General features: G+C 38.4%; 2 protein-coding genes across 3 annotated transcripts in view; one reads left to right on the top strand and one right to left on the bottom strand.

Moving 5' to 3' along the window:
* IQGAP2 (IQ motif containing GTPase activating protein 2) overlaps positions 1–16,243 on the bottom strand; it is a 182,125-nt gene that overhangs the window by 48,607 nt on the left and 117,275 nt on the right. For both annotated transcript variants that reach the window (XM_056847959.1, XM_056847957.1), the window contains 4 exons: positions 15,020–15,180; positions 14,356–14,480; positions 12,801–12,964; positions 1,995–2,085 (listed from right to left, as the gene is read on the bottom strand). In XM_056847959.1, the coding sequence (XP_056703937.1) occupies positions 1,995–2,085; positions 12,801–12,964; positions 14,356–14,480; positions 15,020–15,180 (541 nt within the window). The remainder of the gene's footprint in view (positions 1–1,994; positions 2,086–12,800; positions 12,965–14,355; positions 14,481–15,019; positions 15,181–16,243) is intronic.
* Positions 4,668–6,952, top strand: F2RL2 (coagulation factor II thrombin receptor like 2). Its single transcript, XM_056848280.1, has 2 exons — positions 4,668–4,731; positions 5,862–6,952. Exons 1-2 carry the CDS (start codon positions 4,668–4,670, stop codon positions 6,950–6,952), a joined length of 1,155 nt encoding a protein of 384 aa, XP_056704258.1.

The following is a 16,243-nucleotide window of genomic DNA, read 5'->3' as shown; positions in this document are numbered from 1 at the left end:
TTTTGGCTTTCTGTTTGCAGGGAACTGAACATTAACATTGCTAAATATGATCCCTGCAATGTGACATCGGTATAGTCTATTTTGCCACTTCTACATTCTACCACTTCATTCCCCTGCAAGTGTGAACCAGACCAGAGTACAACAAGACCAGCAGGAGGACAGAAGTGTCCCAAAATAACCCATTAAAATTACACTTTTAAAAAGTTTGATAAACATATAATTTCTTGCAAATGACACAAACAAAGTCTTCTGTTTTTCTTCCAACCCTAGTGCCATCAGGAGTATGAACCAATAAGTCTAATCAATCAAGTATACAGAAACCCCATTTTATTACAGAACATGAGTTTCCACTTAACCTGTTCTTTCCATTATTTAGTTAATAAAATCTTTACAGCCAGGGGAAACAGATCTCACCGAATGCACAGTCCTGCCTTTTATACAGTGTGTAGCTTAGTCGTTAACTGCCATGCCAATCTTTTACTGTATGATCTCGGGCAATGAGGTAACCTGAGTTACAAATAAAAAAGGCACAATCCTCCACAATTCACTCTGAAGCAGTCCTACTGAAGTCAATCACTGATTGTAATAACAGTCCAAAGAACACTGCACAGAGTTTTAACCTAAAGCAAACAATTTGGACTTTAAATCCCTAGTGATATTGTTCAGCACATCAGCTTCTCTGCAAAGGTTCCCAGACCTTCTGAAGAAATTGGGAACCATCAACAAAAATGGTTTTTGCTCAGTTCCACAATAAATAGTCCTATTCTCTGAACCTTATTGTACATCACTTTCTTCCTTTAGTCCTTCATACTGTATCATCAACAGGAACTTCTCCAAACATGATGAACCATCCATAATGCTCATATATGTGGCAGGGGGAAGGGGATGAGTTAACACACTGGAGTCACTGAGGACAAACTCATATGACTGTCCAAGGGAACAGTTGTGAAATAACCTTATAAGCGTACCTCTGTTGTCAAGTACTAAATTCATGTACTAAGAAAAATCTATTCTTTAAATCCATCCACACCACCAAGCTACCAAATCACAGTTTTGTCCTTGTAAAGGAGCTCAGGATCTGTAGTGATATGTGTACATTTAAAGAGGCATTATGCATGGAGTCAAAATACTGAGATATCCTTTACTCCTGGTAGTACTACCATTATGGAGGCTAACTCTTTTTAACACTGATAGACTGCCTGAGTCTAGTCCTCAATCTCCACCACTAGATTGTGTGTATGTATATGGTAGAGAAAGTACTTTTAAGGAGGGAGACCAGACTGCGTTTCTCACCTCTAGCAAGGCAACTGACTTTCATTTCTCAACCCTTCTTGCAGAGTAATCCAATTTTTAAGTTTATTCTAAGCATACATAGACAAAAAAGGAAACTACAAAACTTAGAAAATACAACAAAACTACAATTTCTAGCTAATTCAAAATTTACAGAGATTATTTGGTTGTCACACTTTCCTTGTGAGGCACAGTATGCATTATAAGGTTCGTAGTAACTTGCTAGTCCCTTATTTCAGGGTTTCTGTGGGAACACCATGGTTCATCTTTGACCAATCAGAAGGGGGAGGGCTTATGCAACTACTCTCTCCAAAAAGATCCAAAAGGGCAAGAGTACAGTAGCACCTTAAAGACTAACAAAAATATTTGCTGGTAGGGTATGAGCTTTTGTGAGCCACAGCTCACTTCTTCAGAGTGAAGCTCACTCACTTCAGAGTGAACACTTCACAGCTCACTTCTTCTTCAGCTGTGGCTCACAAAAGCTCACTCCAAAAAGATCCAGACCAATAAACTATATCCCTAGGCTCATGTGGGTTTTGCATTCTAAACCTTTGGGGCTGTATATAGAGCTAGGAGCAAAATGTGAAAGCCATATGTGAGCTGCAAAGACCTTTGGGGAATGAGAATCAGAGATGTTAGATGGGGGCCATGGAATTTCCGAATCTTTGTTATAAGCAAAATAAAAGATTCAAATGACTTCTTACGTTTTGAGGCATCTTCCAAGTTTTTGTTGGAAATATAAATTCCTTTTTGGATTTCATCAAGCCACAGGAGTGATGAATCATCCTGAGATTCCTAATTGAGGAGACAAAGAGATGCAGCACAACATTAAAATAGTTTCTTGATGTCTGAACTTCTGTTGAGTACAAACATGTATTCTGTTGATACAGACTTCTTTGCAATCCTCCATGAGCCTCATTTCCTGTAATATCAAACTATCTAAACTTATACCCGCACAGTGCACAGATAGCGTAGATGGCTGTGTAGAAGTTTCATGCCTGAAGTTTAGTTATTTCTTACAGTGTTGAACTTCATCCTTTCAATTCTATTACTTGAATTGAAAAGAAACACACATCCCTGTTTTTGCTGTGATAAACAGATTTTATTTGACAGCTGAGATGTGGGTTTAATAATTTATTCCAGAAAAGGAAAAAAAAAAACATTTAGAACACACTTGACAAAACACACAGGAAGATGAGTCAACATCACAGAAGAAATCTAGCTTGGCAATTTCACAATTTCTCCAATCGGAAGGAAACGTGAATGAAGACAAATAAAAAGCCACGTCATCCAAACGTACCACAAAGAACGTAAATCTACTACTACCACCAAAAAAAGTGCTAGCTCAGGCTTAAAATCCAGTTGGATGGTTGTCATGTTGGGAAGCAGTTACATTTTTTTGCTAGACTGCCTTGCTGGTTATTTTCACCAGAATTTGGCCTGTTAGCTAACAACCACAATTGTAAGTTACAGAGAAGCAGAAAAATATAAATATAGGTACAAAAATTGGCACATGAAAATAAATGTCAGGGAATAAAATGGACAAACTGGAGTCAAAATTTAAAGCACTGTGAACCAAACACTCCCAACCCACCTGGATTCACAGGGATTCAAGTAGTGACCCTGTTTCTCATACTCTCACACATCATTTGTGCTGCCAAATTGGTGGGACACTCAGAGAAAAATTTGGCTTCACAATTTGAACAACAAATGCCACAGGTATCTGTGAGTCCCATATATGAATGACTGGAGGCTGCTCCTGCCTCCGCTCTCAACTGAGAACTTTCTGCCATCAGCACACACCAAGGCGTAGAAGAAGAAGAGTTGGTTTTTATATGCCGACTTTCTCTACCACTTAAGGGAGACTCAAACCGGCTTACAATCACCTTCCCTTCCCCTCCCCACAACAGACACCCTGTGAGGTAGGTGAGGCTGAGAAAGCTCTGAGAAAACTGTGACTAGCCTAAGGTCACCTAGCTGGCTTCATGTGTAGGAGTGGGGAAACAAATCCAGTCCACCAGATTAGAGTCCGCCACTCATGTGGAGGAGTGGGGAATCAAACCTGGTTCTCCTGATCAGAGTCCACCACTCCAAACCACTGCTCTTAACCACTACGCCACGCTGGCGTAGAAAATGTGCCTTCCTGCTCAATCTACTTAGGCTGCTACAATCAGAGGCAGAAGAACTGTTGCCTTGAGTGGCAAGGCTGCAGTGGAGTTTACCCTTATGTGTTTTGATCTCCATTAGGTTTTCAGCTTCCTTGGATTTCTCAGAAAACTCCTTTTCTAGTGCTAGGGCAGTAGGAGCAAAGTCCCAGTTTCAGACAGGTACAACCACCTCCTAATTTGCCAGCATAAGGGACAAAACATACAGATTCTCATTCTGCCAGAAATTCACTAAGCAAGCCAATAGACTTGTTTCCTCAGCATCATTCTGGGGGGAAATATCTTGACAGTCACAGAGGGCAGCTTGTCAAGACTACCCTTAATTGGCAGTCATCAACTATCAGGTTTAAAAATCTCCATTCCCATTCTCCTCACTTCAGGAAGGAACTAAATGTCATCCCTGCAACAATGCCTCCACCTGTGCAGAGATTATTCCAAGAACAAGTATTTTCTTCTTCCTTCCTCTAATTTAGTGTCATTATAAGAGATTATAAGGGAAAATACATGTGGGAAACATTGTTTGATATTTGAATCTCTAGATTGTTTTTGACGGTATCTCTCAGAATGGGATGGCAGTCATCATTAATTATGCTAGGAGAATCTTTCCTGGAAAGTCCATTTGAAATTGCCAAAACCTCTTTGTGTATACTTCTCTAACTACTAATTTCAGAAGCACTGCCAAGGAAGAACACATTGGACGAATTCACTGTATTTCTTAACAAAGTTGTACAACATTTCAGTTCTTTAATCTTGCGAAACTGGCAAGAGTTCCCCCTTACACACGCCTATTATTATTATTATTATTATTATTATTATTATTATTATTATTATTATTATTATTATTATTATTATTATCCTAGCCTCTATCATAAGATCTCCTAAACAATTATTTTAAAATTTTAGAGACTGAACTCTCCCTCCCTCCTAACTCATGGCAGTTCAGGAGTTAATTTATTGCAAAAAAAGAAAAGAAAAAAAGAAAGAAACTTCCTGTGTCTTGATAGAAGGCTCAAGGAGTGGTGCCTGTTGCCACATACAGCTGGGTTACGCCCTTCTCCATAAAAAGAGACTAGCTTTGTTTCCCAAGACCAGTATATACAGAATGATTCTGGAATGCAGGTCTGAAGCTGCAAGCAATTTCTTGCTGAAATTCATTTTAAGGCGCCATTAAGACAAGCGAAAAAACACCATTGAAAAAGTTGAACTGCCATAATGAAAATTTTGCTCCTGTTAACAAGTGAACTGCTATTCCTGTCCTCTAGTTTATGCCAGAAAGGTAAGATGTTCACATGCTGTATGTTGTAAGTCTCTAAGTACTTTTAAAAATAACAGGCAATATTAACCAAATTAAAGTTACATATGTATCATACACAATTGGTATGTATGGCTGGAAGGCACATGATGTATAGTGACTTTGCTGGGCTATGGAGGTAAAAGTTTGATCTTTGCCTAGATGGGAGACCTCCTGAAAGCCCACACAATTGGAATTGATAATGGAAGAGGTATAAGCAATATTAATTAAGTAAATAAATTATAGCCTGGATTATGAAACAATCTGAAGTGAAGAATTCCATATTAATATTTTGACAGACCAAAAAAAAAAGCATGCAATGTACTTAATTTTCATTAGTAACATTTAGCTAGGCATCTCCAGTAAAGCATTCAATATTGTCCCCTAGCGTCAAGGAATTATAGAGGTGAAAAACTCTCCGTCCGCAAAAATGAGGGAGTTGCAGAATACTGATTTAATGGCACACTCATAACATGCCATTTTATTAGCTAGTTCCACATCCCAGGGGTTTATTAATGCCCAGAAAAGCTCTGCAAATAACCTCTTTATATACAGTGAAAAAGCACTTAGCACAAAAACAGAATTGAACTAATGAGAAGACATAGGCAGCCCATTCCTGAAGGGGGGGTAGACCAGTGGCAGCCGGGTACAGATCCTAAGGATTGTTTTATGCATGTCATTTGAGTTCATATAATGTTTCCATGCTATTTCCATGCCACTGCTGTCTCTGTTGCTTATTTATTATCCATAATTTCTTATATTATTGTTTTTATAACTTTATTGTTCTGGCTTTACTTTGTGAACAACATTGAGTAGGTCTCTGAAGATGTGACTTATTTTCTAAATAAACAGTACGCGATTTAAGTCAGTGCGACTTTTTGGGACTGGGTTGAAAGAGTAACAAGATGTGAGATGCATGACAGCCAATTTCATAAACGAAAGGGCTTTTCCCCTTTAAAAATTAAAGCACACAACAGAAAATACCTTGGCTTCTCAAGTACTGCAAACCTATACTCAAGGGATTTTCCAGCTACATCATATTCTAAGAAATTCTCTTAATTTTTGCCTTGAAGCCTGAATTTCAGCCTTTTTAACTGTTTGTCTTTAACTTGCAGAAAGCGAATGCAACAACAGTAGTTTGGGCTGTCAAGACAATACATCTCATGTAATCAAGACTTTCCGAGGCACTCCACAAGACCAGCATGAGGAGATCCCTCTTTCTGCCATAGAAGGCCTGACAAAGACCAGCCACAACAAACAAACAGAGAAATCCAATGCCTCCTCACTGAAAGTTAACAATTCCACAGTGGAATATCTCACCAGCTCACTAAGCACAAGACTGATACCAGCTGTTTATTTAGCTGTGGTTTCAGTAGGGGTACCGTCAAATGCCCTCACGCTATGGATGCTGTTTTTCAGAATGAGATCAGTCCGTACTGCCATATTCTATACAAACCTAGCCATTTCAGACTTTCTGTTCTGCGTTATGTTGCCGTTCAAAATCACATATCACCTCAATGGTAATAACTGGATATTTGGAGAAGCGATGTGCCGAATCACGACTGTGGTCTTCTATGGTAACATGTATTGTTCCATTCTACTCCTCACTTGCATCAGCATCAGCCGTTACGTGGCCATTGTTCATCCGTTCACATACAGGACTTTGCCTAAGCAACATTTGACAACATTTGCCTGTGTGATTATATGGATTGTTGTCTTCTTATACATGTTGCCTCTGAGCTTAATGAAGCAAACCTATTATCTGGACCAAATAAATATTTTTACCTGCCACGATGTTCACAGCGACTGTGAAATTGCATCACCCTTCCAGTTTTATTACTTCATCTCTCTGGCAGTCTTTGGATTTGTGATCCCCCTCTGTATTGTTATTTTTTGTTATGTTTCAGTTATCCGAACACTCAAAGCTTATAATCAGAAGTGGCTCTGGTACATCAAAGTCAGTCTCCTCATCCTTAGTATTTTTGCTGTTTGTTACACACCGAGTAATATCATGCTGATTACTCACCATGTGAATTACTACCGCAATGCTAGAGACAGTTTGTATTTCTTTTACCTTATTGCTTTAAGCCTGAGCAGTCTGAACAGCTGCCTTGATCCATTTCTTTACTTCCTCACATCCAAAGTTAAAGGAAAGACTAGTGCTTATATCACCATGGCTAAAATAGCTCAGAATGAATGCATGTAATACACTTGACAACACTGTGCATATATTTTTGTTCATGAAATGCTATTTAAGAAGTATGTTTTTATACTGGTAAAACTTTAGCAATACACAAATATTACGGAGACAAGTTTTAACTCCCTGCCCCAGGATGTGGTGATGGCTGCCAACTTGGAAGGCTTTAAGAGGGGAGTGGACATGTTCATGGAAGAGAGGGCTATCCATGGCTACTAGTAAAAATGGATACTAGTCATGATGAATACCTATTCTCTCCAGGATCAGAGGAGCATGCCCATTATATTAGGTGCTGTGAAACACAGGAAGGATGTTGCTGCTGCTGCAGTTTTTTTTTTTTTTTTTTTTTGTGGGCTTCCTAGAAGCACCTGGTTGGCCATTGTGTGAACAGACTGCTGGACTTGATGGGCTTTGGTCTGATCCAGCATGGCTTTTCTTATGTTTTATGTTACTTGGTTTAATGAACAATTAGTCATCTAATGGCATCGTTGACTAATTAGTAAGGACAAATGTTAAGTTATGGGGCTACAAGTTAAACTCACTTGTTTCTTTTGTTGGCCTATTTTTATATATCGCTTTTCCTATGGAATAAAAGAAAATTAAAAATACGCCTCTTTGCAATGAAAGGTATCTTTAAATTGTAAGTTAACTTAGATTTCCTTCGACAGCTCAAAAAGAAGGTACACCTGTGGCGTGCAGCTGAGTCTTATGCTGATGATCAACTGTTTAATATGCAGTGTTTATTTTCCATTTTTATGACCTATGGCTCAATAAACTAGCTTTGATTTTATTTGGAAAGGGAAAAATCTAGAATTGCATATAAATATTTGGTTGACTCTAAAGAGAGAGGAGGGTTTGCTATTCCGAATTTTAGATTGTATGCGGAAGCATCGGCTTTGGTATGGCTAAAAGACTGGATACAATTAAAAAATATACGTTTATTGGTCTTAGAAGGTTTTAATAACAGATTTGGGTGGCATGGTTATTTGTGGTATGATAAACTTAAAAATCACATGGCATTTCAGCATCATATTGTAAAATCTTCATTGATAAAAACTTGGTTAAAATATAAACATCTGTTGGAAACTAGAACACCGTTATGGATCTCTACATAAGAAATGTTAACATTACGACCACTAAGACCATCCCAATTTATAACATACCAGGATCTCCTAACTTGGGAAGATAAAAAATGTGCCTTAAAAGACCTTGAAGATCTTAAAGAACATTTAACTTGGTTTCAATATCGTCAAATAAAATCTGTATATACACAAGATACGAAGATAGGCTTTCTTAAAAATAAATCAACATTACAACAAATTTTACTGGAGAACAATGATCATTTATTGGTTCTTGTAGGTTATCTGGGCTGTGTAACCGTGGTCTTGGAATTTTCTTTCCTGACGTTTCGCCAGCAGCTGTGGCAGGCATCTTCAGAGTAGTAACACTGAAGGACAGTGTCTCTCAGTGTCAAGTGTGTCCTTCAGTGTTACTACTCTGAAGATGCCTGCCACAGCTGCTGGCGAAACGTCAGGAAAGAAAATTCCAACACCACGGTTACACAGCCCGGATAACCTACAAGAACCAATGAACTCTGACCGTGAAAGCCTTCGACAATATAATGATCATTTAATTTCGAAGATGTATAAGATGTTGTTATCAATATATACAGAACAAGATCAAATTAAACCTACAATGATAACTTGGGCACAGACATTAGGTCATGATATTTTATTGAATAATTGGGAAAGACTTTGGACAAGAGATATGAAACTTGTGCTTTCACAATCGTTGAGAGAGAACATATATAAGATGATCTACAGATGGTACTTGACACCGAAAAAACTAGCCAAAATGTACAGTACAATATCACCAAATTGTTGGAAATGCAAGGAAGAAGTTGGTTCTTTTCATCATATATGGTTGCTTTGCGACAAAGCTAAAAACTTTTGGGATATGATTTACAATGAACTAAGACTAATTTTACAGCGAAATATCCCAAAAACACCGGAGATGATGCTGTTAAGTATGATACCAGAACATATTTTGACACAAAGATCTTTTTTGATATATGCCACCACTGCTGCAAGATTGGTCTATGCAGCTAAATGGAAAATGTCTGAGATACCAGACAAGAATAACTGGATAAATAAAATGTTTGAACTAGCAGAAATGGCTAAACTTACTGCTTTAGTAAATCAAAAAGACAATGAAGAATATGTGAGAGAATGGGAGGCATGGATAACATATTGTGAAAACGAATTACATATGGGAAACGTTAAAGGCTATGATTTAATCTAATTCAACTGATCAATGTTGAAAGGATGAGTATATAGGCTGATTACATGTAGTTTATAGAAATGATATAATGAATTATAATGAATTAGAAAACAAATACAGAGGGGATTATATAGATATTAATTGGATAGAGGAGGGGAGAGGGGAAGTCAGAAAAGTCAATACTGATTAGGCTGATTAGTTTGAAATGGTTTTATTTTATGTAACTCTGAAGATGACAACATTGAAATTGAACGTAACTTAATAAGAAAATAATTTTTTTTATAAAAAATTAAATAAATTAAAGTTATTCATGGTTCTTCTGTTTTCCCTTTTAATTGAAACACAATTTGGAACACAAATACAGTACCAACACTTAATCTCAAACTATTGCCAACAGCCTTGCTTACATGGAGCATTTCAGGAGTAGCTGCACTCCGTGTGGACATTTCCCACATGACATTTCTAATATTTGTGTCAAGGAGCCCATGTACCACATGCATAGCTTGGGATAGTAACTATCAGATTCCATGAGCAATTTAGAACAGCCAATACTTATTTTACGAGGCTACAAGTTAAAAACACTTGTTTCACTTTCCTACAGAATAAACGTTCTGCAAAGGCTATGCAGGGAATACATATCTCAGGGGATAACTATACATAAGGCTGTCGGGCTGCTGGTGGGGGTGGAGGATATCCTGCCCCCATCTCTCATTTCCTGCTGCCACTCGGAATGGTGGCAGGCAAATTTTTTAAAAAATCTGTAGAGCCAGTGACATGATGTCTCTTCCAGGGAAAATCAGTCCTCTCTAAATATCACCGAAAACGCTATGGTTTTACCACAGAGGTTCTAGAAATTCCTAGAGGAGTGATATCACTTCCAGGTTTTTCTAAAATAGTGGAAGGTATCCAGTCAGATAGTTGCATTAGGAAACTTTATTATTTTTTAGCCAGCTTCTTGGGGTGGTCTGACTAAAGAAATATAAGTGCATGGCATCTGTGACTTCAAGACTCTTCTGGTTTGCAGGAATCTAGAGGGAATAGGGATTACACCAAGGAAGAGAAATGGGCAAGCCAGGACAAAAGACCCAGGAAGGAAACAAGGGCATAAGCCCAGCATTATGGTGATAAAAAATGCTGCTAAATTGCAACCGACTTATGCTGACCCCATAGGGTTTTCAAGGCAAGAGAAAAAAGGAGGTGGTTTTGCCATTGCCTGCCTCTGAGTAGCAACTCTGGACTTCCCTGGTGGTCTCCCATCCAAGTACTAACCAGGGCCAACCCTGATTAGTTTCCAAGATCTGACGAGATCAGGCTAGCCTGGCCATGGTAACAAATGCAAACCAAGGCAAGTGAATTTGCCAGAGGTTTAAAAAAAAGACACTGCCAAAGCTAAATGTGTGTGTGTGTTAAGTACCATCAAGTCACTTCTGACTTATGGCAACTCTATGAACTAATGTCCTCCAAAACATCCTATTGTTAACAGCCTTACTCAGGTCTTGCAAACTGAGGGCTGTGGATTTCGTTATAGTCAATCCAAAGCTAAATATATTAATGAATTTATCCTAAGCATTTATGTATAACCAAGCTGTATTGTGTTCAGTGGAACTTACTTTTGATAAACGGCTTAAAAGTGGCCATTTTAATATTAAAAAATCAATATGTATAAACTTGACAGACATTTGCTTATATGACAAACAACATGGCTATGAAGCAGAAGACTCAAAGAATAATAAAACAATGTGTCCTTGTGAAAGGGTTGCTTTTTTGAAATTCTGAACTAATTCTCCTGTAATCTAGTACATTTTTAAACCCCACTCTCCTCCGCAAAGGAACCCGGAGTACTCAGTTCTCCCTTTCTCATTTTATCCTCACAACTATCCTATAAGGTAGGTTAGGCTGAGACAAAGCGACTGGGGGCCAGGGTCATCACGCAAGCTTCATGACAGAGTGGAAATTGAGCCTCCCAGGTCCTAGCCCAACTCACTAACCACTGTACCACCCAGGGCTCACACCTCCAACAGCTTTACCAAATGCATAAAGAGCAGAGGGAGTTAGTTGATAGACAACACAGGATCAGTTGGCAAATTAGAACACAAAGGTAGTGTATATTCTGATGGCTAATAAAGTCTAAGGAAATACTCAGTGCTAGCATATTCACAGGAAAAGAGCTATACAAAGCTCTGCATGCAGATTTTGTGCTTTCTATCCATGCAGGAAAATTCTTGATGCGTGCACAGGCCCACCGTTTCAGAATAAAGAACTGCAATCTCAACATAAACAAAATACAGATTTGTTTGTTGTATGAAGGAGTTTAATGAGGCGTTTCTTTGTGAAAAGTATGTTTTGAACGTGATTGCTTAGTGCCGGAGAAATTCCATCTCTCTCAAATCTAGCAAACAGGAAGCAGACCAGTCCTAATGTCAGGAACTAATGCATCCAAATGGTTAGCCTATGAATAGCTGAAATGTCTGCAACAGCCAGAACCAGGAGGACAGTAAGCAATCCATAACTTGGGGCTTTTTCACATGGGGTCTTTTCATCAGTTCTCACCTCATATTGCTTTGGTTTATTCCCCGATCTCCGCACTCATTTTTGTACCTTTAGTTTTCACTTCGGTTTTTTTTGTCTCTCCCCCCCCTTTTCCCTCAGTTCTTTTGAGACCACTTTTATCCCAATGCTTTTTTTGGAAGCTGATTTTGTGTTGGCTTTTTCCTTGTGCATAATGTTTCTGTCAGTTTTATTTGTCACACCCACCCGCCTCCAGACCACTTTTCAATTACTGGACTGCTGTCATCGTCAAACCACTACCTCTCCTCCACACCACCCTGAAAACAAGTGGTTTCTTTTTTTTAAAACAGAACTAAAATTTACATTTTACATTTATTGTTACAGCCATTGGCTAGCATAAACAGAACTAAAATAGCGATATCTTGATGGAACATTGTATCAATAGGCTTAGGAGGTTCTCCGAATTCCCAAGTTGTTTTTTTTTTTTTTTAAGTAAGTCTTCATCCCCCCTCCCTCATGGAGATTTAAGGGTAAGGGCATATCTCCATGAGGAAAGAAGCTAGAGACTTACTTAAAAAAATGAAATTTAGAGAACCTCCTAAATCTACTGCTACAAAGTTCCAGCAATATATTGGTATTTTAGTGCCTATTTTAAAAAGGAGAGGTGTTGTGATGTCACCAATGTCACCGCCGATGATGATATCAGTCTCCCTTGAAAATCCTCATTATTGAAGGCATGTGTGGGAGAGAATAAACTGACTCCACAAGTGTGAAAATGCACAGGGAAGGCAAATGTGCAGACCAATCATGCCCAAACAGATTCCATTACTTGTGAATCAACTCCCAAGAAAATCAGAAGTAACTCAAGTGTGCAGAAAAGCCAATAAACACATTTCCCCACTCCAAGGCTCAACTTCCATTCACAAAAGTACAATAACCAAAATTTACCTGATCACTGGTAATAAAGAGGTAATACACAGATATTGCATAAGTGTGGAAGGAAGGAATTACAGACTGTTTTGGCATTTAGTAGCTTGTAAAGGAGGAAAGAAAGCCTGGGAAACCTTACCTGACATTTAAGTATTTTTGAGTTCTTCAGTACATCTTGGTAATGCCAAGCATTTACTGTTCTCACATTCTGGAGCTTCACTGTAGGGAGCAGCAGGGCTTCTAGTGTTTTCGTAGGATCTCCATGATCAATGGCTTCATTAATGAGACCAACTGCTACAATCCCTAAGCAAGAAAGACAGAAATGAACTGAAGTACAACCCTGTCATGCATTATTCAATACGCTACAAGGTGAGCACATGAAAGAAAGAAAAATTGCAACAAGGTCATACTACAAAATTCAGTACTGATGTCTACATTGGCAAGTCGGATTTTTCTTTTTAAAGTCATCTTTCCTTACAGAAGGACATGTTCAGTTGCTGAGAGATAAAACACATGTAAGTGATTTCTATGCAATCACACATTACTTGATTATTGATAGCTGAGTTGTAAACACCCTCCACTGAAAAATTATCATGTTGAAACGACACAATACTCATATCTGTGGCATTCAATCAGCAGTGGCCCTTACGCATGCAATCATTATTTAATGCTAGAGTCAATCAGTGACTGATGAACATGATTGTGAGGAGCAAGGGAAGCATTGAGACTTGCATCATTATCAGCTTATGTTTCACAGGTATTTTTATTTCCTTCCCTTCTTCTAATAATTTTTACATTAAAAAGTGGGACAAATTTGTTGTAAACTAGATTTTATTCTGAAGCACATTCATAATTTCAAAATACTTCAGATTATAAATGCCAGCCTTCAGATGTAAGATCTTAGTTGTACTTGCCTTCTATGAAACAGGATGCTGTTTAAGTTGATGCAATTCAGAATGGGACTATTATATTAGGAATCATTTACACAGTACTCTTGAAATCCTTGACTTTCTCCATTCTCGGAAGTAGGTGATGGTGGTGACCTTCACAACTGAAACAGCTCATTCTGAATTTACTGTGACCCATTTAGAGTAATTCCATAGAATCATAGAGTTGGAAGGGGCCATACAGGCCATCTAGTCCAATCCCCTGCTCAATGCAGGATCAGTCTAGAGCATCAGCCTCTGCTTAAAGTCTACCAGTGAGGGGGAGCTCACCACCTACTCCCGCCATATAAACACAGGAACCTCACATGAGTTAACAATGAACAAGTTTATATTTTATGTCTCATGGTTAATATTACGAAGCAACAAGCCAGGCTGAATTTCATGGCCATTTCCCATATTATTCAGAAGCAGACCCAAATCTGCTATTGAACCGTCCAGACCAATTTATTCCTCTTCTTTGTGACCTACCCATAAAAAAGTTGCAACCCACTATTGTACCCCAACCAACAATTTGAAAACTACTACTCAATGAGTATTACGTTGCAAAAATATCTATATCTTGTCACGTACCTGCAGACCACCTCTAATATGTCTCTTAACCCATCCTATTCTATAGCGCTGTTGTAAGAACCTATTTGTAAGAACTGAATACTATTACAAAGAAATTATAAACTCAGATTTATAATTTACCAGAACTCCATTGGATAAAATTTAGAACCCTTAAAGAGCCTTAAAGAGAATACTTACTGTCATTTTCCTCTTGAATTTGCATATTAACCATGTCGATACAGTTCTGGATATCATTCCAGCTTAGATATACTGGTCCTTGAGATGAAGCTTCTAACTTTATAGTAATCAGAGCATCAGCATAACTGTAAGGAGTTCATTAAAGTCTGTTACTATATATATTTAGCAGAATTATTATTGTTATTTTTGCTGCCAAGTCACAGCTGACTTATGGCGACACCCATAGTGTTTTCAAGCAAGAGACTTTCATAGGTGGTTTGCCATTGTTTGCCTCTGTGTCACGCCCCTGGTATTCCTTGGAGGTCTCCCATCCAAATACTTGCCAGGGTTGAGGCTGAGTGTATGTGACTGGGCCAAGGTCACCCAACAAGTTTCCATGGCAGAGTGGGGATTCGAACCTGGATTTCCCAGATCCTAGTCTGACACCTTAACTACTACACCACAGACCCAGTATTAAATCTGTTTTCACTCTTGTTAGAGGAGAAGACCTTAAACATAGTTTGATAAACCCAATTAAATACACAGGTGGAAATACATGAGCATATAACCCCAGTGTGTCTAGAATTCTGGCAATTTCCTATACTGTAATATTTTGGGGGCATGCAAAGTGACCCTCCCTCCTCCATAGAAGTGGGCCTGGAACAGACTTGAACTAAGCTTTTACCGTTGTAAATTCTCTTCTTCGAGGTTGTTAAAACCAATGGATGGATTGCTGAGATGAGTTTTTGCTGCTGCAACATTCTTGCTTTCCAAAGACTGGTTAAGTAGTACCACAGCTGATAGCATCTCCACAGCAATAGAAAGTTCATCATGAGCCAGGTAGTTCTATAGAAATATATTCAGGTCAGCAAGTAAAACTAGATTTCCACCAATATTTAAAGGAGAACCTGCCATAGTGCTCAGGAAGTGAAAGGCAGTTCAAAGGCAAAACAGATGTCCCTTTTTATGCTCAGAATGGGAGCAGACAAAAAGCAAAGAAAACACACATTGTATGTCTCAGGAAAATATAAAATAAAATTGATAGGAATGATACATAAGCCTTTCTAGAATTCAAGTTGCCATTTTTCTCTTGAAAATATATGGGAAAAGCAACTGGTAGAGATTCTAGCCCTGAATTCTAAAGTCGTGATTTACACATGGATGTTATGTATTTTGTTTCATAGTTGTTGGTACACCAAGAGAACATGCTTATGAGGGACACATGACACGTGTACATGTGTTTTCACACCACATTTCCCCACAAATGTGTTGAAACCACTGTAGCTATTTAGACAGAATGAGCTGCTTCAACTACCCTAAGGAGTTCTAAGGAAAACTGATTTTTCCTTCCATGGTTGGAGAATTTTTTAAATTGAAATTGAGAAGACAGTATAGTACAGAGTAGTGGCCTATCAATATTCTTCTCAGCTTTGAACAAAGATGAGGTGACTAACCAAATAGCAAATAGCTCCCTGTTGTTATACCAGAGCACATTGGGCCTATTAGCACCCACAGATCACCTACATTAGTTTCAGCTCCCACTTGCAATACAATTAAAGTGATCTAAATAAGTCTACTGGATTTACCTTGACCTGGGAGAATGTGGTTTTCTTTCTATGGAAACACCCTATTCTTGCTAGAATATGTAGGTTCAGCCTTGATGGCTGAAGGATAACATTCTCCTTCAGTTTACCTCAACTTGCTGAGCCTGAGGAAAGGATCATTCCCTTCCGTTATTTCTCTAAAAGTATCATCAGTAAACAACTATATAAAACCATGGAACTGAAATTTGTGAAGTTTTATAGTCCTAAAAATAAGCCAAACAAAGATCCAAGAGAGGTTTATAAGCCGTGAAATTCTGCTTATTTTTCTATGATCAATCCTTTGTAAAACGTAGCTCCGCTCAGCC

Source organism: Euleptes europaea, chromosome 4 (genome assembly GCF_029931775.1).
Source record: "Euleptes europaea isolate rEulEur1 chromosome 4, rEulEur1.hap1, whole genome shotgun sequence".
NCBI classification, from domain to species: domain Eukaryota; kingdom Metazoa; phylum Chordata; class Lepidosauria; order Squamata; family Sphaerodactylidae; genus Euleptes; species Euleptes europaea.
Note: the sequence above shows the minus strand (reverse complement) of the source record. Positions and strands in the feature narration are given on the sequence as shown.